We start from the raw sequence: 26,037 nt of genomic DNA, 5'->3' as shown, positions 1-26,037 counted from the left end.
GTTTTTATGTCGATTACATATTGACAAGTACAACAAAAATGAGCTAGTCATGTAGTTCTAACGTTGTGCCTAAGCACCCACTGTTGCCACTTCAAACTAGAAAAATTGAGACTATTCAGTACATATAAGGACAGTGTTTTTGAAAATGTGAAACTTTCATATCATCAGTACTTCTAAAATATAAAACGTATCCGAGTGTGAGTCAAGTCTTTGTGCAGAGCAACAAAATTACAGTTTTGTGGGGAAACTATTGATTGTGTTACTAATAATATATGAGATTTACTTCAAAATAGGAACTAGTACTATCTAGGCTAGACTTTCATATTTTATATTTGATTGACTTTGAATTAGAAAAGAGTTAATTTTTGTTTCTTTTCAGTTTCAGCTTCCTAAATTTTGCAAACTTGTATGTACACATTACACATATTTGAGCTACAAGCATTATATTAAAACTTTATAATGTATTTCTGTTAAAATAATTTCTTGACGGTGTCTGTCTTAAAACATTTCTGGAGTACTACTGGAAAATCATTAATATAGGAAGTGTTGGTGCCCCTAGGTGGATGTTCACACAGTAATAGTGGAGAGTACAATAATCTTTTCTTCTGTTCCTTACATATTCCACATCAGGATCAGTCAGAATTGAGGTTATCTGATGTTTGCCTTTTCTTCCTAAACTATTATAGTAGAGAAGTAACTAGTTTCTTTTTCTTCTTAGGGAGGGACTGCTGATGCATACAGCAGACATGCCTGCAAAGATGTAAGCTGTTTGTTTATATATTTAGTTACTGATTATCTGCTATTATGCTTCTGAACGCAGCACGTTATTGCAAATTGCATTAGACTCACTTCTGCAGTGAGCTAGATTTTTCTTCGTAAGTATATTAAGGAAGATGGTGGCAGCCTGAGGTATTATTCTGAAATTAATCACCAGGATTGAAAACATACTGTGTAGTCACTGCCCAAGAGTGTAATCATTTATATTATAGGAGCTACTCATCAGCTGCTATAAAAACTTAATTTGTGAGCATAGCAAAACATCAAAATCCTTACTCGCTACTTAATGCTTTTTATCTGCTAGAGAAATTCTCTCGAGTGTTGCATAATACATCCTATAAAATTATCTGGCTTTTTGACAACATTTATTTGTGTATTAATCTAATAATTCTGTAACTAATAGAGAAATTTCTATTCTCAACTTCATTTTTTACCTTTTCACAGAAAGCAGATTTATTTTTAAATCTAACTTGAATTATTTTCCATTTTAAACAAACATCAAAACAAGTAAAAAATCTATCAGAAAGATAACACATACAGCAACTGAAACCTTGACCAAGAAAACCACTTAAACATATGAGTAATTTTAAATAGATAACTAGTTATATTAATTTATGAATGTTAAATATATTGTATCTTAGTTTAGTATGTAAATGTAAATTTTATTTGTGGTAGAGCGATATTAATATTATGACTAAGGTAGAATGTAGGAAAACTTTTGCTTCAGTTATCTTGAAGTAAATTCAGAATTCTTTAGTATTGCCATAGAATTATTTGAGTGTAATTGAAATTGGAGCTTGACTTGATGTGTACGTTTGTTAAGGCTAAAAGTGGTGACTTCTAGATATCATTAATTCCCTTTTGTTTTATTTATGGTTTGCTTTCAGAGTGCATCCTCATATAGACCTGGTCTTACCTATGGCCAGGTGAGTATATATTTTCAAGTGTATTTTCAGTTTTATCTTAATAAACTACTCAGAAATGAAGCAGTTACACCCAACTTTTACCATACCATAAATTATTCATGAGAGGGGATAAGGGAGAACTGTCTTTGAATCGTTGACTAATAATCAGCTGTGGAAATTACTTCAACAGATGAGTAATGTGTTCATAGTATGTTGTAATACCATCTTTATTAGAAATTCTTCACTTCTGTTCTATACAGAAACTCCATTACATTTATTCTCTAAAACAACATCAGTTATTTTTCTTATGGTCTTTGCTAGTTACTACAAATTTGAAGTATTTTTTGTGGCTCTTCCCATGTAACTGTATGTGCGTGTTCATGAAATGGGAAACTTGGCTGCAAAATAATCTCCAATGAAACATTTCTATTCTTAGAGCAGGTTCCATTTATTCCAGCTTATGTTTCAACAGGAGGGGTTTTTGATTGTTTTTTCTGTTGTTTGTCTTTTGATGAAGGTAGAGGAGGTTAAATTTCTTCTAGCAACAGATTATTATAAACAAATTTTCAGTTTAATCTGTTACTTGAAATATTTGCAAATTTCATGCAATACTTTGTAAAACTATCAGGATAATAGGGATTACTAGAAAAAACAAATGAAATCAATTGATTTATGCCTCTTCCTAGTTTGGCACATTTATTTTTATTGTTCATTTATTAATTGTGTATACATTAATATTTTTCTTCAGAGTGTTATTTTGCTTGGTACTCCAGAGAGATGTTATTAGCTATAAACATTCTTATGGAAAGTAGCGGTATAGTTAATTTCGCAGACACTTTCCTAAGCAAAAAATTGGTTCCTGTATTCTTTGCAGTCTGTCCCTGCAAGCAGTTCAGATTCCAGTAAGAAGGTAAGCACTCCTTTTCTTTTTAATTCAAAGGGAAAAAAAATCTTACAGATGTAACTTGGCATAACTCCTTTTATTTCAGTGGTACTATGGTACTCTTTTATCAGCTAAGACTTTTCAAAGTTTTAGTTCAGATTGATTCATATGATTTGAATAGGATTAATTATTATATGAATTATACTAATTAGCTGTGCTATGCTCACTTGTGTTGATGGTTGAATTCACTGTATATAAAGGGATTACATGTCACACGTCACATGGAGATTTTTTTCAAGATACTAGAATCCTAATTAGGACTTTCAAAAATATAAATTATTTAATTATTAAGATGGCACCAGAGGATAAGTGTGACCCAAGACAAGTGAAATCAATAAACTTCACATTGCCATTGAATTTGACTCATCATATTTATGGTTGCCAGAACAGAGAGGGATAATATTATGGCATGTTTAGTAAACACAATGCAATCATTCATGTCCTCACAATAGGTTTTCCATTTTAATTTCCTATTCCTTTAAGAATTGGCTGTATAATGATATGTTTTTAATGACTCATTTTTAAAAAACATAAAACTCCTCCCTGCTTTATATCAGAATTCTTTATTTGCGGTAAAACCAGCTCTCCTCTTAATGTTTACACTATTGGAGGTATGAACTATTTTCACTTTAAACAAATAAAAGCTTCTAATCTGAAAAATAACATTAAAAATCTGAACAGAAGTTACTACAATTGCATTTGGTTTCACTTTTTAATGACCTATATATTAAACCTTCCTTTAGTGTAATACTGAATAGAGAAAAGGAATTGATTATGGGCTTGGGATGGGAGATCCAAAAGGATACACATAGTATGGGCCAGTGGATACAGTACCTTACAGGAAATCCTGCTCCTGCCTCTACAGTTGAGTTGTCGTGCAGCTGGGAACAAGTCTTTTATCTAATTATACTCTTGTGTAAACCATTTTTACCTATATAAGTTCTTCTTTGCTCTGTAACATACAATAAGAACTGTTTATAAAAATAGTATTTTTAAAAAGCGATCATCAGCATTATCAACATTTGTGAATTCAGAATTCTTCATTTTTCTGACACATTTAAATATTCAGATAACCTCTAGGATGAGTAAACAGCTTGTATCTGATTTCTCTACAGGTGGTGGTCATTGCTAACAGCAATCCTTTCCCACCTGTGGTAAGCAGCTTTTCTCTAGAACGCTCAGAATTTTGACTCAGGGAGCTTTCAGATAGTTACACGTTTAACTGTCCAGAAGGATTACTGTTGTATGATGACTTCTTGTGGATGGGCAGGCATTATGCTAGTCATGTAATTATCTTCAGAAAAAGTCAATAATGCAATAACTAAAAGTCTCAGCCAGCAACATTGTGTAGAGGCTGTTACTGACTCATGGTTACATGATTGCTTTTAGTAATTGCAGAGAGATTAGATCACCTGCAGATTCCAGATTTAACAATGCATTCACCTGCACTTGTATTTTTAAACTATTAAATTTCCCACAGTGATTGCTTGCTTTGAGCTCATACGGTCTGCTGAAAGTAAGGTTTACATTAAGGTAGTTAAAGTGAGTTTGTATGAAATAACATTTAATATATAAATATTTTTTTTTCCTCATGTCCAATTTCTACTCAAACATATGTGCTGTAGCATTAATGAAGATTAAAATACTTTGTACATTCACTCTGTATTATCCTTTTATATGTTACCTTTTCATAATAAGGAATACTATAGTGGAGACAGGCCTAATAGGGAATGCCCTATATCTGATTGTTTGCTGTGCCCAAAAGATAGGGCTTTTTTTCTGCTGCAGTTTTCTGTTTAAACAAGCCCCTACATAAAATAATTAAACATTTTTTGGTTTCGTTTGCAGCGTCATACCTACCCGCAGGTAAGCATACTTTGTCTTCTGAGTTCTATAATAATAGAGCTGTTACAGGGCCAAACTCTGTGCCTCAGGATGGTGTCTATTACCCTTTTACATTTGCTCCTCATGCCCTAGAATTCAGCAAAATAAATATGACTGGGTCAGGAGTTGAATTTGTGTATCTGATATTCTATCACTAGATGCCCAGTGTAGGTGACAGTGAGACAGGATGATGGCGTGGCTTCATGCAGCACATCTGGAAAAGCTGAGCTGACTGGCAGTGCAAAATGGTATAGCCTCTGCTCTGCAAAAAGCTGTAGCAGAAGGAACGCTAAGCACAGGAAATTGCCTAGTAGAATCAGACTGCTTCCCCAAACCAGCAGAGCTGAGAATATGCTAACGTTTAAGCTGTCTGGGTGTTAGAAATGTGTTACTTAGTACATGACACATGCTACTTGCTCCTTTATTCTCCTAACCAAAGAAGAACAACTTGGTAAATTTGTTCAAATATGTTGCCTTTTAACAAGTCAAATTAAATGGTCTCTGTTTTTTTACAGCTCTTGGGCAGTTCTGCTACTAAGGTCATAATACAGGTAAACATTCTTTCTTTGGTGAACTTCAGTTTTTAACGCAACCCCTATCTCAGGAGAATGAACCGTGATTCATCTCTTTGGGAATCAATCAGTATGGAAATATTAAAATATAGACAAACTACAGACAGGGACTAGGAGTTGCGTTTCTGTGGCTACAGGAAAGATAATGTCTATTTGGTTGCTCATTTAAGATCATTGCTGTTGTTTTCTGCAGTTATAAAACAGGAAAACCTCTGTACCCTAATTTCCTTAGTGCTCTCAAAATTTGCAAAACTTAACCATCTCAATCTGCTCAGGAAGATAGATGAAATTCTAGAACTTGAGCTTCAGTGTTATTCAGTATTAAATCAAATGGGTGTAAATCATAACCTATATACTTAATTTAAACAGTCTCTTTTACGTGGAAATAACTGGTTCCTTGTTATATTTTTGAAACTCTGCTGGTCCCTGCTCATATGAAGCTTTTGTTCTCTGTTGTGTTTATAACATTTCTTCTTGATAATCAAACGCTTGGAAATAGATTACAATCCACTCTTTAAGATTATATTTTTAAATTATGGATATTACTCAGATTTTTTTTCTCAGTTCTTTGCAAGTTTAACATACCTACCACTCTTCACATTTTAATTTCCTTCCTTTATATGATAGTCCTTCAGACTGCGACAACAAATTTTCAGTTTCCTGCAAGGATCAGCAGCAGATAACAGTAGCTGAAATTTGTCCTTTGGCAGTCATTGCTTTCAAAATGTATAGCATTAGACTCTCCCATAATTAATTATGAATGTTGGCAGAGAAAGGAGTAAGATTTTGTTGCTATTTTATTTCTAAATTTAAATATATAGAGATTTGATTTCGCAGGTTTAAAAAAAATGTTTTAAATATATATATGTATAACTGAAGAATATTTGATTGCTCTCATAATCCACACAGTTTATGGGAATTGAGAGTTTCTCTGCAATTATTTTTCATTTGGTTAAATTACAGTTGTGACTTTTAAAATTATTGTTTTGATAAAGCTTTGATTTTTCTTGTACTTATTTAATAAAAATCAGACAACGTGAATATAAATGCATATGAGTTTAGTGGAGATTTCTGTGATATATCTGAAGGGCAGAACTATTTAAACTAAATTGAAGTACTACAAAATTAATCAGAAGCTGTAATATATGATGAATTTTCATTAAGAAAATGGCATCAAGATGTATAAATATTTACAGCACCTTATTTATGAAGGATCCTTGTACTGAAGTATTGAATCCTGTAGCATGTGAAGATGGCACAAAGGAAGGAAGGAAGGACATAAGAATTCACTCTTTCTGGCTTTCAAGCTGTCAAGTAGAATTAAGAAAAGAGAGGCTTTTTGAAATGTCTCAGTACATAAGCAATTCCTCTTAAAAAGAAATAACTTTTTTGTTGTTGTTTGCTCCTTTCTGTGTAGGATGGACGAAGACAACACAGCAGCAGCTATACTTATGCTCAGGTAAGTGAACGTAAAAAGAGGTAGAATGTTCCTGTAGACTTCACTAAAAACAAAGCCAGTACAACTTGGAAACAATTTATTTCCTCCTTATTAAATATATTTTTTAAGTACTTTGTAGGCTGTGAATATTTCTATTTCTTTGGTATTTGTTCATAAACTTGTCATCTACCCTAATGGTATGCTGTAATTACTAATGATGTTCAAATATTTTTGTTGGAAATACTAATAAATGCGTTTCCGTGTTTGATTAGTTTGAGCGAAATTACTGTATTCCACTCAATGTGTCCTCTAAAATCTGTGTATGAGTCATGGCAGTGAGGGTAACGTTTCAAGGCTCAGTCTCACAGTGTAAGTCCCATACTGCTAGATTCAGACTCTGCATATATAACAACTCAAATTTCCATCTAAAAGTTATGGAGGATGGTTGATTATTCATATCAAGGGTGACACAGAATCCTAAGTGCAGACATAGGATAACTATCAGCAATGAGACCTTTCAGCATTATTTAGAACGTGGAGGTAAAGCTACCTGTCTGTATGACAAATGGCTAAATTAACAAACACTAACATAATAATAGCATATGTGGTTACAAGGTAACACATGGGAATATTTCCAGAGTGAACATAAGGGTTAAAGCTCTTTGACTACCTTTTCTTAGCCACAGAAATGCAAATATGTATCAGTATTCTTGCACTACATGGAACCAAGAAAATCTTTCACAAGGGTATGTATGACTTCTAGGGATCACGGCCGCAAGGAGGCCAGTACTCGACATCAGGAGAGGGCAGTTCCTATGGCCAGGAAAGCACCCATTGGTCGTGAGTCAGGAACTGATAACTGCACTGCCGAAAGACTTGTGGAGGGCAGTCCTTCTAGGACCCTTGCCTTTGATTTCATTTCAGGGTTGATCAGGCTGTAACCCTGACTAGTTTGTTTGACCTGTTGCTTTTATTTGCGTGGTTTTGCTTCCGTTTTATGAATCTCTGTTTTCCCTGGGGTTCTTCCTTACATACTTTTTTTTCTTATCTTACGTCTATATATCTATATAACTATATATAAACATATCTATATATCTCTACATAAATATAGCTATATATGCCACCTTCAGTTTCACAAAGAGGAAGGGAATTGTATAACTGAGGCCCACCAAGAACGCAAATGTGAGACGTTAATAAGGTGCCTCAGACTGGCCTCCCGAGCCCAGTGTACGAGAAATAGCAGGCACGAGAAACGTAACCAGAAAATGTGGTGCTCCACCTACCTCCTGAAGCAGAAAAGCCTTTGTAAGTCTTGAGTCCTGTCTGAGACTGCTCTGTGATCGTTCAAATGTACCGAGCGGTCTAATGTGTGCAGTGTGTCAGGATACTCACCAGGAACAGGAAATGTCAACGTAATTCTAATTTGGTAGCAGGGTCAATAGCGTTCTTTGTCTTATTCTGTTTCTTTCCGCCACAAAGAGAGAGGCTCGAGAGAGGCACCTGCTTCACCAGTACAATAATTGTAAATTGGTCCTTTCTCTACTTACAGGGTTACCAGCCTCAAGGTGGCAGTTCCTATGGCCAGGTAAGCACCTGTCAGTCACCAGTCAGTACACAGCATTTAAGGAAGTGGAGGGTCATGGCGGCACCGTGAAAGTGCTATACAGTCACTCCGAGTTTGGAATTCAAAGGACGTTTTCTCTGAAAGCGTGTACTCCCACGGTTTCGAGTAGTCCACGTGCTGTTTGTTTATTTGAAACCCCGGCGTCGGAAATCATCTTGCTCAGCATCAGAGTGGCTGTCGGGAGAAAAGCCTGGCTCTTCACTCTGCCGCGTGCAGCTGTAGGACATAGGAGCTTGCTTTTGCTAGAGCAGGCTGGTAGCTGATCAGTCCCTTGTGAAAGGGAAGTAACTGGACGGTGTCCTTGTCTTAGGGTGGGCCAAGTTACTCGGGGAGCAGCAGCAGCAGCTCTTATGGCCAGGTAAGCAAACCTGATCTTCAGTAGGGAGCTCTCCACTGATCTCCCTTGTGACCCGCACGGCTGGCAGATTTTTAGGAATGATTTGTTTCATTTGGTGTTCTGAGCCTCAGTTTGACTCGTGACCTTTGCTGTGGGTAGGACAATCTGTCCTGCGGATGATAGCGCGCTGCCCTGTCTCTTTTGACCCAGGAAGAGCGTTTGCACAAAGCCCTTGTGCAGATGTGTTTGTGCAGTCATGATGTTCTTTGAAAAAACTCCTTGCCAAGGATTGATAATCATCATCTCTCTTTTAAAGGGTTCCCAAGGCAGCCAGTCCTATGGCCGGTTGGCCAGTTGAGTTTTTTTTTCCTTTTTCCTTTTTTCTTTTTTTTCTTTTTGTGCGCTGAAACATATTGAAAGTTTTTGTAGTGGCCTGCTTTGTGAATGGATGTTTGGGTTTTGGGCTTGGGTTTTTCTTTTTTGGTGTTGCTGAATGGTCCTGGTTTTGAGTTGTAGCGTTGAAAGTATGAAAAATGCCGCAGAGCAGAGGAAGCTTTAATGGAAAAAGTAGGCGTTGCTGTTGCAGCTGTGCAAAAGAGTGCAGCTTCATTTACAGATGAATTCTTGCCTTTCTTGCAGGGCTACCAGCCTCAAGGTGGCAGTTCCTACGGCCAGGTAAGCACCGGTCTGCATATTGCATTTGAGAAAGGGGACTGTTAGGGCCCTGCAAACGTAACAGATTTTTAAATGCTTTGTTTCATTTTGTGTTCTGAATCATAAAAAATTGGTCTTAGGGCGTTTCATAGTTTCTGTTGTGAAAATGACTCTCCTTGAGAACGTTTGTAAGTGGAGGTCTGTAGGAAGCACGGGCTCCAGTCTCCAGGGGATCTTTCCACGGATATGGAACTACAAAGCTTTTGGTAGAAATAGGCTCTTTGGTGTTGCTCCTGCTGTAGCTGACTTATGTGATGCAAGACAAATCGTAATCAGTTCTTCGCTGTCCACTCTGGTCTCAGTACTGAGCTGAGGAGCTGGCTCGCGTTCACTGGCTCATGTTCTCAGCTAGAGACAGGTTTGGTCTTACTGCCTGCAGGTGATGAAGCCTTGCATCCTTTTACAGCCGATGTGTGAATTGAGGCAGCCGCAAGATAGCCAGGAATTCTGATGGGATTTTAATGTCAGGGTAGCAGAAATAGGTGTAGTGGTTTAAGCCTGTTTTGGGGACTCGCTGTCTCTGCAACTGTTCCCAGACAAGCTGTGGCACAGGTGTGCATGTACCTCAAATGTCTGCTCTTTTTTGGCGTTATGTCAAAAGCAGAATGCGTCAGGAACTGATAACTGCACTGCCGAAAGACTTGTGGAGGGCAGTCCTTCTAGGACCCTTGCCTTTGATTTCATTTCAGGGTTGATCAGGCTGTAACCCTGACTAGTTTGTTTGACCTGTTGCTTTTATTTGCGTGGTTTTGCTTCCGTTTTATGAATCTCTGTTTTCCCTGGGGTTCTTCCTTACATACTTTTTTTTCTTATCTTACGTCTATATATCTATATAACTATATATAAACATATCTATATATCTCTACATAAATATAGCTATATATGCCACCTTCAGTTTCACAAAGAGGAAGGGAATTGTATAACTGAGGCCCACCAAGAACGCAAATGTGAGACGTTAATAAGGTGCCTCAGACTGGCCTCCCGAGCCCAGTGTACGAGAAATAGCAGGCACGAGAAACGTAACCAGAAAATGTGGTGCTCCACCTACCTCCTGAAGCAGAAAAGCCTTTGTAAGTCTTGAGTCCTGTCTGAGACTGCTCTGTGATCGTTCAAATGTACCGAGCGGTCTAATGTGTGCAGTGTGTCAGGATACTCACCAGGAACAGGAAATGTCAACGTAATTCTAATTTGGTAGCAGGGTCAATAGCGTTCTTTGTCTTATTCTGTTTCTTTCCGCCACAAAGAGAGAGGCTCGAGAGAGGCACCTGCTTCACCAGTACAATAATTGTAAATTGGTCCTTTCTCTACTTACAGGGTTACCAGCCTCAAGGTGGCAGTTCCTATGGCCAGGTAAGCACCTGTCAGTCACCAGTCAGTACACAGCATTTAAGGAAGTGGAGGGTCATGGCGGCACCGTGAAAGTGCTATACAGTCACTCCGAGTTTGGAATTCAAAGGACGTTTTCTCTGAAAGCGTGTACTCCCACGGTTTCGAGTAGTCCACGTGCTGTTTGTTTATTTGAAACCCCGGCGTCGGAAATCATCTTGCTCAGCATCAGAGTGGCTGTCGGGAGAAAAGCCTGGCTCTTCACTCTGCCGCGTGCAGCTGTAGGACATAGGAGCTTGCTTTTGCTAGAGCAGGCTGGTAGCTGATCAGTCCCTTGTGAAAGGGAAGTAACTGGACGGTGTCCTTGTCTTAGGGTGGGCCAAGTTACTCGGGGAGCAGCAGCAGCAGCTCTTATGGCCAGGTAAGCAAACCTGATCTTCAGTAGGGAGCTCTCCACTGATCTCCCTTGTGACCCGCACGGCTGGCAGATTTTTAGGAATGATTTGTTTCATTTGGTGTTCTGAGCCTCAGTTTGACTCGTGACCTTTGCTGTGGGTAGGACAATCTGTCCTGCGGATGATAGCGCGCTGCCCTGTCTCTTTTGACCCAGGAAGAGCGTTTGCACAAAGCCCTTGTGCAGATGTGTTTGTGCAGTCATGATGTTCTTTGAAAAAACTCCTTGCCAAGGATTGATAATCATCATCTCTCTTTTAAAGGGTTCCCAAGGCAGCCAGTCCTATGGCCGGTTGGCCAGTTGAGTTTTTTTTTCCTTTTTCCTTTTTTCTTTTTTTTCTTTTTGTGCGCTGAAACATATTGAAAGTTTTTGTAGTGGCCTGCTTTGTGAATGGATGTTTGGGTTTTGGGCTTGGGTTTTTCTTTTTTGGTGTTGCTGAATGGTCCTGGTTTTGAGTTGTAGCGTTGAAAGTATGAAAAATGCCGCAGAGCAGAGGAAGCTTTAATGGAAAAAGTAGGCGTTGCTGTTGCAGCTGTGCAAAAGAGTGCAGCTTCATTTACAGATGAATTCTTGCCTTTCTTGCAGGGCTACCAGCCTCAAGGTGGCAGTTCCTACGGCCAGGTAAGCACCGGTCAGCATATTGCATTTGAGAAAGGGGACTGTTAGGGCCCTGCAAAAATGGCATGCAATCTCTCAGAATTTGACCTTTAAAAGATCTTTTCTTTGGTAGTATATAACTCTTGGACTTGAAATTGTATAGAGTGTTTTTTTTGATATTATTGACATTTTAACTAATTTTCATATCATAGTTACATTATGAAAGGGTGTACTGCCTATCTGTGGTATTCCCAAGTATGTATTAAGAGTTCTGTGGAATTTCTTTATTGAATTTATATAGTACTTTCTCCCTGAAATTAACTTTTGTTTTCCTATGAGTTGAGGAGCAATAGGTTTATTGAATTAGATCTTTGCCACAGAAAAGGAATACATGTAGGTGTCATCGTTTTCCATCCAATTTAATATCCGTCCTGCACAATACTTTAGAAGAAAATTCACAGTATGACATAGCTGGTCCTCTTCCTCTTAAGCTGTCAGGCAACTAAAGTCCTTTTAAACTTACTTCTATATTGCAAATTTGGGAAAGGAATATTTGGATTGTTTAAAAAAAGAAAAATCTATATAAAATGAAATAAGTTACTGAGCTGCTGTATTTTTTCCAGCAGGGTGGATATCCCTCTTCAGATGGTAGCAGTGGTTGTGGACAGGTAAGTTCCCTTTTTCCAAACTGTTTGAAAACTAAACCCAGCCTTCTATGTAATAGTTACCTATTTTTCAGTAGGTTGTATAATGTCTATTAGTGGGCACTTTTTTTTTCATTTGTATATGAAATTATCTAACCCAGTGGTCAAGAATGGTTACAATGCCCCAAAATGTTAGCCTAAGTCAAGTGGCTTCTCGGATATGCTGTTACACACAGAAGAGGTACAAGTGATTCATCTCTCTATTCAGTAAATAGATAAAGCATTTGCTTGACTTGATTTTTGAATGTTGCCCCATTTAGTTCCAAGAAAATATGATAAGATCAGAGAGTCGCTCCTGTGGAGTAAGCGTAGAGATCAGTAGTTTTTATCCTAGTTCTGCTTCGTTTTGTGTATAGTCTACAGTAGTATAAGGAATGCATCTTCAGCAATGAGATCCTAGCTAAGGAAAAGGGCATAGGTGAGGCCATGATAGTAAACCTAAGCACAAATAAATATGTTGGGGAAATCAGTGAGAATGAAAAAGAAGTACAGAAATTTGTAGCAGAAATATTAAGATTGGTATCAATGAAGGATGAATAGAAATACTTGTGTAAAGGATCATAAGTAGCAGTACAAGGTCTAAAAACGGCATGCATCAGTAGCAAAGGACACAATTAACAGCAGTGAAACTGATAAACACTGCAGAATGTGGCTTCTGCCAAGGCTATGTCACAGATGACTTATCAGCCTAAGACCTGTGCTATAATAACAGGAGGATGGCAACCAGGGTACAACACATTGTGTGTGTCAGTTCTCGTCCTGTTGTCCCACCAGGAAGATAGATTATAGCCAGAAGATAACCACAAACAAGGAAACAAAATAAAGTGGGCAGTAGTAACCTTGCCTAAGATTTATGATGGGTGAAGCTAGCAAGGTTCTGAGGTAAAAGATCATACTGCAATGATTGCTACTTCCTAAAAGGACTGTCCAAAAAAACAGTTCATCTTGGCCGCTCAAGAGGAATGAGGATGATACAGAGAGACCTCAATTGCCAGCCTACCTCACTTTCCTTATTGTACCCAAGTAATCCTGCCTCAATTATTTTTGCATACGATTTGGTGCTTGTGAGTTTGTAGGTAGGAGAGTGTCAGAGGGCAGAATCACAAACTTAAAAGGTTAAATAAAACAAAACTCACCTACTGCAAAGCCTTATGTTGAGTTTTGTTACATTAATTCTCACATAAGAAATTTTAAGAAGAAAGGTGATTACTTTGCAAGAAAATGAAAGTTTGGGGATTTACCTTTTGTTTCATTTTGTTTTGTTTTTAAACAGGGTACTTCGTATGATAGCAATCCCTGCCACCAGGTAAATGACTTTCCTCCTCTGAGTTTAAGATTTATCCGAACTGAGTTTTGTCACTGAGTTAGGTGGTACCTACCTCACATTCACAGAATGCAAATCCATGTAATCTTATTAATTATGGCACTGGAATTCACTATCTTCATATACATAGGAACGTGGCAGGGGCTTGAGGTTTTTTTCCCACCCCCCAGCATTATGGCTATGAAATGTCTGGCTCTATAAGATGATTTGGCCAGATTCTGAAAAGAACAAGTCCCTTGCAGAGCTGCTGAACTGGCAGTATTTAAGTCAAGGCTGGAGCTAGCCAGCATTCCTCTAGATTTTTGCCATCAAATGTCAGAGAAGTATTTTAGGATAGCCACTTGGGTTTCCTGAAAGAGAGACTGGCTTAAAATCTCATTTAATTTGTGCAGCACAGTATAAATAGCTACATTTGCATTTGTTGCAAGTTTCACTGCTGGAACACTATCTTATGAGATTTCTGTTACGTTTAAAGAAACAAGCTCTATAAATATTAAAACTTATTAAGGAAACAACAATAGACTATCCTTTTTTTTTTTAAATTCCTGTTACTTCTCTTGATTTTTCTCATTGCTTTTCCACCAGCCAGGAAACTGAAAAATCAGAAGGTTTAATATGCTATATGTAATATATTATTATAACTTGAAATAATAATATGTTACAATATATATTCTATAAATGTATAATATATAGTATATTATATATAGTATCATTTATAATTGCATTTCAAGCTTTTTTCTGTAAAGAAAAGCTATTTCTTTCTAAGACTAAAGGAAATATTTTGTTTCTTCTAAAAACTGCTAAAACAAGGAAACATAGACAAAGTGAGAAGAAATGAAAAACCTCTCTCTTCTGGATAAAATCTCAGCCCAGTTTAAGTGAACGGCAAATGTCCCACTCTTTTTAATGGTTCAGGATTTAACTTTTACTGTGCACTTTTGACACTGGTATTACTACAAAGGTCTCTTCTGATTTCACTTTGAGTAGTAGCATTCCTCTTCTAAGGGGAACATGTTGAAACATACCTCGTGCCTTATGTAAAACCCTCTCCTCAAAGCCAGTTTATGTGACAAACTCACAACTTTCTCTGTATAAATGCCACCAGAGGAACTTTTCATTCTGTTCATGTAAGTCAAGTTTTCTACAGGAGGAGAAAAGATACATGCTCTAGAGACTGCTAAGAATGAAAGCCATCAGTGTTTTGGACATTGGTTAAAAAATAAATGCTTGTAGTCCCTTGACCTATGTCTCATTTAGCATTTCCTGCTACACTTAGCAATCCATTGTTATTAAGTCAGAAATCATATCTACGTTGTGTATCCTCCTCTGATGCTCCCTCCCCTTAAGCAAGTACCTATAGCTTTCTTTCAAATAATCGATAGTCAAACAGTAAGTATTGAAAGTATTCATCCTTTTTGTCTAATTTACAGGATGGATCACAGGGTGGTAGCCAGGTGGGTAGCTCTTTCTTATCCATTGGTAAATGCTTTTTAAGCAGTTCTAATTCAGAGTGCAATTCCCTTGCTCCTGAGACTCTTGCAGAGTCTCTCTGGTTCCAGTTTTTAACTAATCTCCTTCAAACATGCTTAGTATCAGCTTTGTAATTTCACTTACACAGAAAGAATTGTCAGCCTAGTAAAGCTAGCTCTGTGGATTCTTATCAAGTTCAGTTGTCCAGTGTTGTAAATTGTTGCTGTTTTGTTTTTACAGGGTGGATCATACTCCTCACAAAACTATGGTGATAGCCAAGTAAGTAGTAGGTTTTTATTTCCTCCCACTGAGGTTGTGCTTTACAAGGTTCCATTATCTCTGTTCAAAATTAGCTCTGTAATGTTGTAATATTTATTCTAATTTTGTTTGTTTTGCAGAGTGGCTCATCATCTTCACAACATTATGGTGGCAGCCAGGTAGGTAGACCTTGATTTTCTCCTGGTAGGATTTTTTTATCATGTTTGATAAGAAATTCTGATCGGATTATGGTGGTTCGTTCTTAGGTAGCTGTTCTGCTCCATGTTTGATTCAGATCCTCTTATTATGGTTATTGTTATCTAGAAAATAATACCTGTTCCAAAGGAATCTAAGTCAATTGTTTATTCCAGCTTCATAGTACCTGATCAACATCATAGTTTCTTCTGATACAGTATTTTTATTTGTTTGTTTGTTTGTTTTTCCTCACAGAACTATGGAGGTGGCCAAGTAAGTAAAGCTTTATTTTCTTACTTATACCTTTTTCATACAAGCTTTAGTCTTTGCTCAAAATCAGGTTTTCTGTATCCTCATTCTCTCCGATTTTGGTTTATTTGTTTGTTTCTTTTAAAGGGTGGATCATCCTCTTCAGACAGCTATAGTGATAATCAGGTAACTAGTCCATTCTTTCTCCTAATTATATGTTATTTCTTGTTAGTTTTTGTCGTCCCTGCTCAAAATTGCATCATCTTCCTCATAAGTGTAATAGGAGCATAATAGTTTCTGTGCTCTTCTTGAGTAGCTTTTTTTTTATTTTTTTTTTCTGAAGGATGGATCATTCTCTGAGAGCAACTATCACAGCCATGTATTTAACTCTTTATTTTCCCTATAAAAATCTTATTTTACTTTTAATTTAACTAGGCAACTTTTTCCTTGCATGAGTCTCAATTATATCTTGCAGAGTTCAAGATCAGACAAACTTATCTTTAGCAATCCATTTTTATGAGGAAATAACTGGTATCTGGTGTCCTTCCAGGATTCACAGGTTTCTTCAGATGATAATCCCAATGCTTGTGATGATGTGAGTATGCTTTCTCCAGTATATTGTCATTGCGACATTTTCATATAGTTGGGAAACTATTGCACTACTAGGTGCAGTCTTCTGAGCAGAATTACCCAGAAGGAATGTTTAGTCCGCTAATAGCTGTTTCAACAATCACTTGAAACATTTGGGTTTTTATTGAAAATTGTCATATGAGTGATAAGTTACATTTTCTGATCTTTTAAATGCGTTTAACTTGATGAAATGAAATACAGGTAAAAATATTTCAGTGGCTTTGTACTACAGAAATTTTGGCCCAAAATGTAGCAATACATTTAACAGTAATTTTCCAAGAAAGAAAACATCCAATCTTTCCATACCTACAATGAAGAAAATAAAAGAGATATAATAGCAGATATTCCACTGCTTTTCACATTAGATTTCTGCCTAGTTAGAGTAAGTATAAAATGCTTTTTGGAGTGGAATGGTAACATTTCAAACTGCTTAATATATATCTGATATATATTATATTTTATATATATATCTCTTTCTCTCTGCGTAAACAGACAACATGCAAGGCAGTGAAGGATATGAGTGACTAAGTGTGTAAGATTTATTTGGTTATTTCTGTACACAGCATTAGAAAGAATCAGGTTTCTGTAAGCTTACTGTATTTAAATAATTTCCTAAAGAAGGAAATAATTTATTCCTTTCAGAATGACACTACATATAGTGCTAATGGTCAGGTAAGTGCTTTTTCTTCTCTGCAATATTCAGATTCTTGTGACTAATGACAGTATTAGTAAGTGAACACTTCTGCGTTAGACCTGTGGGCCTCTAGCTGTAGTGTAGTAATACCCTTCATAATATTAATTAGAGGATAAAGTTTGATACTATATTTCTCTGTAGTGAGTTTCTTCAATCAGCTCTCAAGGCTATTACACCGTTGCTTACAGCTGCACAATACTGCTAGTACAATATACCAATACTGTTTTTAGTAACCAAAGGGCACCCTAGTATATCTGCTTTGACCGGATACTTATTTGGAAATTAACCATCTCTATATGTGAGACAAGTAGCCACCTCATGCTTTTGTCACTTACACTGATTTGAACTTGCATATATGCCAGTGTTGTTTTAAGATAGTAGTTATCCTCTGGTGAGATTCTCTCCTTCAAGACTTCTGTTCTATCCTACAATTAGAAACTGTGATTAATGAGAACAGAATGTGATCAAACAAAGATACTGTTGTGGAAGTGAATGAAAATCTTCCATACTTTTATTCTGTTCATAGAAAAGCTTTTTTCAATATCTGCTACAGATACATCTCTGCTTTTACTGCCACTGCCATCTAGAGTTACTTTCTGTCATTAGCTATTTGCCTTCAATTTTTAGCCATATGCTCTAGTGCTTCCTTATTTCCCTGTCTTTCCTATTACTTTAGTACTGCACCAAACATTGATAATAAGAAGTATGGCCTTCTGAAAAATGTTTTTCACTTTTGTTTGTATTTACCTTACATTCACTACATTAAGTTTAATGCAAAAGGTTCTACAAAAAAATTCCTTCAGCAGCTAGTCCTGTTTAAGAGAGTCTCATCCCAGCCTCCCTTGCCCACAGAAGATGCTATTATTGCCTTGATTATTGCTATCCAGGGTGTGTTGCAGGACCTCGCTGTAAAAGAAGTTGCTTTTAAACATTCGTGCAAAGGGAGGTAGGGCAGAGTTTAAAAAGAGAGAGGAAAAAAAAAAAAAGGTTAATTACGCAGATTGTGCTCTAAACCACAACAGTTACACTGACAGAGACATTAAACTCTGCTAGGCAGGAAATTCTTATGAAGGAGTCATAATGTGAAAACAGCCTAAGAATATGCAATTTAAGACCCTTCCTGATAACAAAATGATAGCTGTGGCAGCATGTAGCTGAAGGCAGGTTGCAAAACTCCTGAGAAACTGGCTAATATTCAGGTGAGGCGTTTAAGACAAATTTTTTGCTCTTGTTGCTACGTCCTTACCAGTACTCAAACCAGTTTATTTAAAATTGGAGTCACCCTTTGAATGCACTTGTAGATACAACTTAGTAAGCAAACTATGTTTTATGCTTGTACTATCTCATACTGATTTCTGAAAAAAAAACCACTGAAAATAGGGAGGACCTTGCATTCTCCCAGTTTATTAGGTCTGTGTTGTGATGCAGTTAAGTCCAAACTGATTGGTTTCATAGGAAGCAATAGGCTAAATTGATTTTGATTATTATTCATGCTCTGTGAGGTTTCCAGGAGATAAATGACACTTTTCTCTCTTGCTCCAAAACTAGTCTATCAGTTTAGTTACTTTTATTTTCAGGTACTTCTAATACAAATACTTTCCACTGTGTAATCTAGTGAAAGTGAGGTCAATCAGAATATTCTGGTCATTTTCCTGACACTACATACACCACCTTGACAAGTTTGGATAGGTTTTTGGTGAAAGTATTTTGTTTGGATGGATCCACCTATCAAAGAATAACTGGCTTCTGGCTCCTTTGCAGAGTTCTGGTTGTTCAAACAGAAAGATTGTTGTTGCACGCGTAAGTAACTTCTTTTTCTATTGCTTATAGGATTTTTGCCTTAATTATGCTCTTTTTTTTCCTAATTATGTTTGCCCTAGTTATTATTTAAGTACAAAATTGAAAAGGAGCTTTATCATTTGCTCTTTGAATGCTTTTACTTTAAAGGAAGTTTGTATACATTTGAAAAAACATGAAAATCCTGCTGTGAGATACTGGACAACTCAGCTTCCTGTTCTTCAGGAAGCACATACACAGTTGATCCAAACTGAGATTAGTTAAATTATATGAGTCTTATCCAAACAGAGGACAGCTAAAATGTTTAGCTGAAGTAAGATAGAATAATGAAGTAAGAAAGAATAGTGTTTGGTAATTTATTGTGCTCAGTGTGCTGGGAGGAGGTATAGAAGGGTATTGTAAAGCTTCAAATCAGACTCTGCAGTAGCCCATAAAAATTATGAACAATTAACTTTTTTTTATAATAAGGCATTACTATTCAGTGTATGCATTAAAGGGTCTGAAGTTGCTATAAATAAAAAATGCAACCAAAAAAAGCCCTATAGCTCTTCATATATATCAGACTCTTCATGCCTTAATGAATATTTCCTATGGTTTTTTTACAGGACACATCACATGTTTTGAGCAAAAGAGACTATGATGTACAGGTAAATGATACTTGTCACTTTTTCTGTACTACTGCTGGTGTTACAGCTGCTTGGTATATTGCCTAGAAAAATAAGAGTAAGAATTTAGCTTCCGTAACAGAGCATTCTGTTTAGGGTTATGTGATTCCTTTCCAATAGAAGTATATTTTTTAATGATTATGCTCTCAGCAAAAGGTGTAATTTCTCCTTTCTTTTCAGAATGGATCTTCTACTTCAAATGGCAACCACACCAACCTCCAGGTAATAATGTGTCTGGTGCATGGTCTCATTGCAAGGAGCTTTTTAATAAATCATATTTCAATTTTTGAAAAGTAGATTCCACTAATTTAGCTGTGTAAAAGAATGCTATTTTGATTAGACAGCATTTTCCACTTAATGTTATAATTTTGCACAGCTGTAAATAATGATAGTGGGCCCAGAATATGCTCTCTCCTCTGTCTTTCACTCCACTAAGCAGGTAAGCAGTGAGGTGTTTCTCTACATCATGTTTTTATATTTTGAAAACACCTTATTACAAAGAAATAGTATTAGAATCTGTTTTAGAAACAATCCTACCTAGTGATGGCAATGGCCAAATATATAATTCTATTTCATTTACAGTTTGATATCAAGGTGTGTCTTAGCAAATGTGTATTTCTGTCTCAAAAAGTAGGTTCGCTCTTCACATTCAGTAAACTTGCATACTGCTATAGTAGTATATTATATTATAGAGTTATCTGAAACTTAACTGATCTAGACTGGAAGCTGAGGGTTTTTTTTTCGTAAAATTCTGTATCATAGTAGCGCCTGACAACTTCAGTCAGAGATCTGACATCCTGCGGTGCCCAGCATTATGTAGGTGTAACAATAGCATAGTCCTCTTTCTCAGACAGTTTGAAGTCTAATTCAATAGTACATTCAGATCTCCAAGCTCCAGTGAGCAATGCTCTTCTTCATTAGGTTTTCCTGATACCGTTCTCTATGGATTATACCTATACTAATAAGCTTGATCTGAATCTACGTTTTCACAGCTATTCAGGCAAAGAGGTCTGAGTAGATCATGTTGATTAGTGCAGTGAAATAGTTTCTCACCTTGCATCTCACTACATAATTATATGCATGTTAGGTTATTTTCCTAGGTAAGCTTTAGATCTGATAAAATGCTTCTAAAAGAAATGATTGGTTTCTTCACAGGATGGATCATTTATTGCAACCGGTGGTGGATCAAGTAGCCAGGTCAGGATTTTCTTTATTTTTGTCTAGTCTTGACCGGATAGCTTCCCAATAATTAATATAAGCTCAGGAGTCAGAGTTTAAGTCCAGTAATTTTGCAGGCTTGATAGTGTTATGCGCTAAATTGTAAGTGAAATAACCTTGTTTAGATTACATTTATCTGAAATGGTTCCCTGAAATCATTTCTCAAGACTGTTGCAATTTCACATGCATTATATTGTTAAAGGCACAAAGGTGATTCTCCGTACTTTTGACTTCCCAGATAGTTCTCTCTTGATGTGGCAGCTGCCATTGAGACATAGCATTGGAAGATCTTTATGTCAGTCTAATTTCCAAAATGAACAGTGAATGTATGGAGTTGCACTGCCTTCTTATTCCTTCTAGGTAAAGGAAAGATCACAGCCACTCTGTAATTTCATGGTCTTTCTTCCCCTAGAATTTCACATCTGAAGTAAGATTTTATTCAAACTTTAACAAAGCAGTAATTGTTTCCTTTTTTATCTACAGGGTGGTTGCATTTGTCCTGATGGAAGCAGTGGAATTAGACAGGTAATTTTTTTTCCCTGAATTTATACTTTCATCTGCATAACTGAGTGCTTTGAATTAATTATCCAGTAAATATGGACACTTGTGTAAAACTAAACATTAATGATAATTTCCTTAGTATGGATAGAATTATATACAATGAAACGGAACAGAGAGTTTCAGTTGACTCTGAATGCATAATTAACAATTAACATAATTAACTATTGGCCACTAACTTTCTGTAACTGCCCTTGGTAATTGAAATGCTCTGTCAGCTGACAGTTATATGCTAGTTCTTCATTGCTTTCAAAAAACAGTCAACACAGAAAATTTTAGTAACCACAAATGTAATTACATCCTGCTTACTTAGGTTCATTATGCTTCTCACTGGTGCAAGAAAATGCTATGCCTACAATGTCAAAATTGAATAAATATTTCAAAAGATAATCTCTTAAATTAATATTTGAACTATTCCTTTCCTATAAAGAGAATCATTGCAATCATTGTGAACAGTGGCATTAGATTTTTCTTAGGCAATGCCTCCATGCCAGGAAAATCTCAAAGAATGTAGTTACATGGGCATTATGGCTGTACTGGCTTTTAGCCAGGTGAACATTCTTCCCTTGTGAGTGAGTGCAATGTACTTTTAGCCCTTAACTTTGTAGCTATAATTGGAGCAGTGTGAAGCAGCCATTAAGAGACTGGGGATAGGGACATCTTTCTATCATATACTAATGAATTATTTGCTAAAATTTATCATGTTTATTACCCTATAAAACACAAGTATTTCTACATTTTGAATAGTCGGAAATATTTTAGGGTAACAAAGTGTGAAATATCTGTTACTTCTGATTCTTGTTTGATACAGATTAAAATTGTCCCTGTTCTAAAACACAGATAAGATGGATTTTGAAGTCACCTGTCTTCTGCCTAAAAAGTTATTTTAGAAACTTTTCTTGAAGCTGTATTCACAGAAGCTCTTTTGAAGGGTGTAATACATTTTTTTTTTCAATTTCAATAAGAAACTTACTGTGAGTTACTATTTCTGTAAAACAACATGCTATTTAAATAACTAATGGTGTACAGAAATAACTGGTTTCTGAGCATGTTCTGGTTAACTTCAACACATAGTAACAGTAACTTTGGTCAAGTAAAAAACTGCTTCTTTCATATCCTTGAGGCTGAGCAGGAATCTTGACCTACATGTAGTTTTAAGATATAATCTAGTCTGTATAGTAACTAATACTGAAATTTCATCAGGAAAAACTTGTTTTCTTTGTTGTGTGATCACAATGTTCATATCAGTAATCATAAATGAATACTATATAAAATTAATTTGCAAGGAAATGGCTAGATTTCTTTATGCAAGTCTTCAGTTTGATAGGGCCTTTTCCCTCGTGTTCTTAAATTGATGCAAAAATATAAACTTAGTTTCTAACAGCAAACCACACAACTAGGCTTGTTTATTTGGGAGGGTGTTGTTAAACATGTTTTCTATTTATGTACTGTCAAACAATGATTTTCAGCAGGAAGAAAAGGAAGGGCATCAAATTTGGACATGTTAAAAAAAGAGTTCTCAATGCAGATGGATGCTATTTGATACACAGGAAACTCCCTGTTTAAGTTTCTGATAGTGTCAATTAGTAGAATGAATTTAGGATAAACTAGGTAGCAATAATCCTGATCTTTGTCTTCACTCAGGAGTACAGTTCAATAGTCTTTTCTGAAGGAACAGCCCTATTTAAAAACAGGACTCATTTTTATTTTCTGTCCAGGTTGGATCCTCTACATATGACAGTAGCAATGCCTAAGACGAGCATGTAAATACACTGGCTACTCTAGGCAGGTTCTTTCTCCTACACAGGAAGAACCAAGGCCCTGCATATTTTCTTAGCTCAGGAGATTTATACAAAAATCTTATGACTCTGTTTTCTGAACAGGGTGCATCTGCCATGTATGGTGGCAACAGTAGATCTTATGGTCAGGTAACTAATTCTTCACCCTTACGTGGACAGCTAAAACAGGTCTTCTCAGTTAATGCTTTTGCATTTGAATGTCTAGGTCAATTTGCAGTTTTGGCTATTATTAAACATTGAAAGAAATGACACTTATATTTTTGTTTTATAAATAGGATCTATATGTATATCTCTCTATAGTCACATATATAGATACATAAATATGCATACATAAACAAACATGCCTAGATTTTACATAAAAGACGGATGTCTTCCTTGATGATTCTTCAGCCCGTGAGGAAAGTTCCTGCAAAAAGCATTCTTCTAAACTTAAAAGCTGTCGGTTACATGAAGGTCTCTTCAAAGCTGGAAAAGATTGTAAATTAAGAGTCAAAGCTATTCATATTTAAATCATCTTGTTCGAAGGGAAGCCATGTGTTCCCTTTATATAGACCCTCAAATTCCTCATGCTGCAGTTATTTCAGTTTTCCTCAAAGCTTTATCTAGTGACAAGAGCACAGTCTAAACATCTTCTCTGTGGAAACAATCCAACTATGGAGTAATGTTTTTTGTTTATTTTCTGTGTAAAGGGGATATGACAGTAATAATGGCTATTATTTACGGTTGAATAGTCTTTCTCCTTCCAGTGATGAATTGAAATCTTACTCCATATTTAAACTTTCAAAATTCTTGTATTTTGGCAATTTTTTAAAAAAACAATTAGGGACTAACACTTTCTTTCTCTATGACAAAGAAGAGTCTACCGAGTACAACTTAGAGCTCTAAACTTAAAAAGAGGAAAAGAAAAGGGGTCCTTTAATCCCTGAAGAAAAGTTCCTGCTAAAGGTTTCTTCACCTGTAACAACAAAAATGGCACGTATTCTCTTCTAATGGTTACAGGAATGTCCATTTGGAACAAAATTCAGAACCGAGCACCTTGCTATTTTTAAACCATCTTGCCTGCAAGACAATAGCTAGTCTGTGCTTTTCCTTTTAGGGAGCGCCAGGTTCTTCACACAGCACGTACTCTGGTAACCAGGTAAACTTTCTGATAAATCACCCTACTCGGAAGCTTTCCTGAAGGAGTAGCCGACTACAAAACAGTAACCCATTCTGTCTTCTGTACAGGGAGGATCCTCCTTCTACCCAGGAGGATCCTCCTTCTACCCAGGAGGATCTTATGGACAGGTAAACGTTCTTCCTCCCTTGTAAAGAGAACCAATGACTACTGTTACCCTGGTTCCTGGATTCCTGATATTGTAGTTGACGTGAAGTATTGCAATTATGGACCTGAGAGCTGCGTTTTAGAGCAGCAAACTTAAATCAGCCCCGCGTAACCTAGTGGTGTCCAGTTTGACAGAGCACAGTACAGAATGTTATCTGCAGCTTCCTTGGGGATTTCAGCAGGTTTCAACTGGGATTTCGTATTTCAACAGGCTAAGAAAATTATTGCCAAAAGGTTTCTTCCACTTCAACAATATTGGTCTTAATTTTTGTATAGAACGTAAAGGTCAGCTCAAAGGGTGAAAAGTGAAAATTGGATGCATTAGTATTTAAATAACCATCTTGTTAGTAAGAAAATACAATTTCTCTGTTTTCCTTTTAGGGAGCGCCAGGTTCTTCACACAGCACGTACTCTGGTAACCAGGTAAATATTCTGTTCGTTGCCCCTGCACAGGAGCAGTCTAAATCTTGAGGGAACATTGCAACTACGAAACAGTGACCTTTTTTATTTCCTGTATAGGGGGGACCTTCCTTCTATCCTGGTGGATCTCATGGACAGGTAAGTGTTTTTCCTCCCATGTAATGATAACAGACTCCTGTTCTGTCGTTTCCTGTACTCCCCATACAGGAGCTGTTATAAAATACCATCGTTAAGCACCCAGCAGTTGAATCAACCATAACGTGACCTATAGTGTGAAATCCCTCAAAAGACAAATCGTATCTATAACTTCTGTGGAGAGGTCTTCCAATCAGCCAAGAATGTTATTGTCAAAAGATTTCCCCTACTTTAACAGTATTGGCTTAATGTCAGAACCGAGCACCTTGCTATTTTTAAACCATCTTGCCTGCAAGACAATAGCTAGTCTGTGCTTTTCCTTTTAGGGAGCGCCAGGTTCTTCACACAGCACGTACTCTGGTAACCAGGTAAACTTTCTGATAAATCACCCTACTCGGAAGCTTTCCTGAAGGAGTAGCCGACTACAAAACAGTAACCCATTCTGTCTTCTGTACAGGGAGGATCCTCCTTCTACCCGGGAGGATCCTCCTTCTACCCAGGAGGATCTTATGGACAGGTAAACGTTCTTCCTCCCTTGTAAAGAGAACCAATGACTACTGTTACCCTGGTTCCTGGATTCCTGATATTGTAGTTGACGTGAAGTATTGCAATTATGGACCTGAGAGCTGCGTTTTAGAGCAGCAAACTTAAATCAGCCCCGCGTAACCTAGTGGTGTCCAGTTTGACGGAGCACAGTACAGAATGTTATCTGCAGCTTCCTTGGGGATTTCAGCAGGTTTCAACTGGGATTTCGTATTTCAACAGGCTAAGAAAATTATTGCCAAAAGGTTTCTTCCACTTCAACAATATTGGTCTTAATTTTTGTATAGAACGTAAAGGTCAGCTCAAAGGGTGAAAAGTGAAAATTGGATGCATTAGTATTTAAATAACCATCTTGTTAGTAAGAAAATACAATTTCTCTGTTTTCCTTTTAGGGAGCGCCAGGTTCTTCACACAGCACGTACTCTGGTAACCAGGTAAATATTCTGTTCGTTGCCCCTGCACAGGAGCAGTCTAAATCTTGAG

The 26,037-nt window shown here is 36.8% G+C and overlaps 1 protein-coding gene across 21 annotated transcripts in view; it reads left to right on the top strand.

Annotated features, from left to right (window-relative positions):
- The window catches only part of LOC104151247 (uncharacterized transmembrane protein DDB_G0289901-like), an 83,513-nt gene that overhangs the window by 34,220 nt on the left and 23,256 nt on the right, over positions 1–26,037 (top strand). For 13 of the 21 annotated variants that reach the window (XM_068952305.1, XM_068952296.1, XM_068952302.1 and 10 more), the window contains 34 exons: positions 719–760; positions 1,665–1,703; positions 2,557–2,592; positions 3,741–3,779; positions 4,474–4,491; positions 5,025–5,060; positions 6,499–6,540; positions 8,069–8,104; positions 8,454–8,501; positions 9,120–9,155; positions 10,509–10,544; positions 10,894–10,941; positions 11,560–11,595; positions 12,195–12,239; positions 13,549–13,581; positions 15,030–15,053; positions 15,310–15,348; positions 15,468–15,506; positions 15,778–15,795; positions 15,919–15,957; positions 16,322–16,366; positions 17,044–17,073; positions 18,857–18,895; positions 19,498–19,539; positions 19,738–19,779; positions 20,713–20,754; positions 21,259–21,300; positions 24,229–24,270; positions 24,360–24,419; positions 24,838–24,879; positions 24,976–25,014; positions 25,338–25,379; positions 25,469–25,528; positions 25,947–25,988. In XM_068952305.1, coding sequence (XP_068808406.1) covers positions 719–760; positions 1,665–1,703; positions 2,557–2,592; positions 3,741–3,779; positions 4,474–4,491; positions 5,025–5,060; positions 6,499–6,540; positions 8,069–8,104; positions 8,454–8,501; positions 9,120–9,155; positions 10,509–10,544; positions 10,894–10,941; positions 11,560–11,595; positions 12,195–12,239; positions 13,549–13,581; positions 15,030–15,053; positions 15,310–15,348; positions 15,468–15,506; positions 15,778–15,795; positions 15,919–15,957; positions 16,322–16,366; positions 17,044–17,073; positions 18,857–18,895; positions 19,498–19,539; positions 19,738–19,779; positions 20,713–20,754; positions 21,259–21,300; positions 24,229–24,270; positions 24,360–24,419; positions 24,838–24,879; positions 24,976–25,014; positions 25,338–25,379; positions 25,469–25,528; positions 25,947–25,988 — 1,338 coding nt within the window. Of the gene's footprint in view, positions 1–718; positions 761–1,664; positions 1,704–2,556; positions 2,593–3,740; positions 3,780–4,473; positions 4,492–5,024; positions 5,061–6,498; positions 6,541–8,068; positions 8,105–8,453; positions 8,502–9,119; positions 9,156–10,508; positions 10,545–10,893; positions 10,942–11,559; positions 11,596–12,194; positions 12,240–13,548; positions 13,582–15,029; positions 15,054–15,309; positions 15,349–15,467; positions 15,507–15,777; positions 15,796–15,918; positions 15,958–16,321; positions 16,367–17,043; positions 17,074–18,856; positions 18,896–19,497; positions 19,540–19,737; positions 19,780–20,712; positions 20,755–21,258; positions 21,301–24,228; positions 24,272–24,359; positions 24,420–24,837; positions 24,880–24,975; positions 25,015–25,337; positions 25,381–25,468; positions 25,529–25,946; positions 25,989–26,037 lie in introns of all 21 variants that reach the window. The other 8 variants (XM_068952293.1, XM_068952295.1, XM_068952294.1 and 5 more) reach the window with 8 other exon arrangements.

The sequence above is a fragment of the Struthio camelus genome, chromosome 8, assembly GCF_040807025.1.
Source record: "Struthio camelus isolate bStrCam1 chromosome 8, bStrCam1.hap1, whole genome shotgun sequence".
NCBI lineage: Eukaryota > Metazoa > Chordata > Aves > Struthioniformes > Struthionidae > Struthio > Struthio camelus.
Note: the sequence above shows the minus strand (reverse complement) of the source record. Positions and strands in the feature narration are given on the sequence as shown.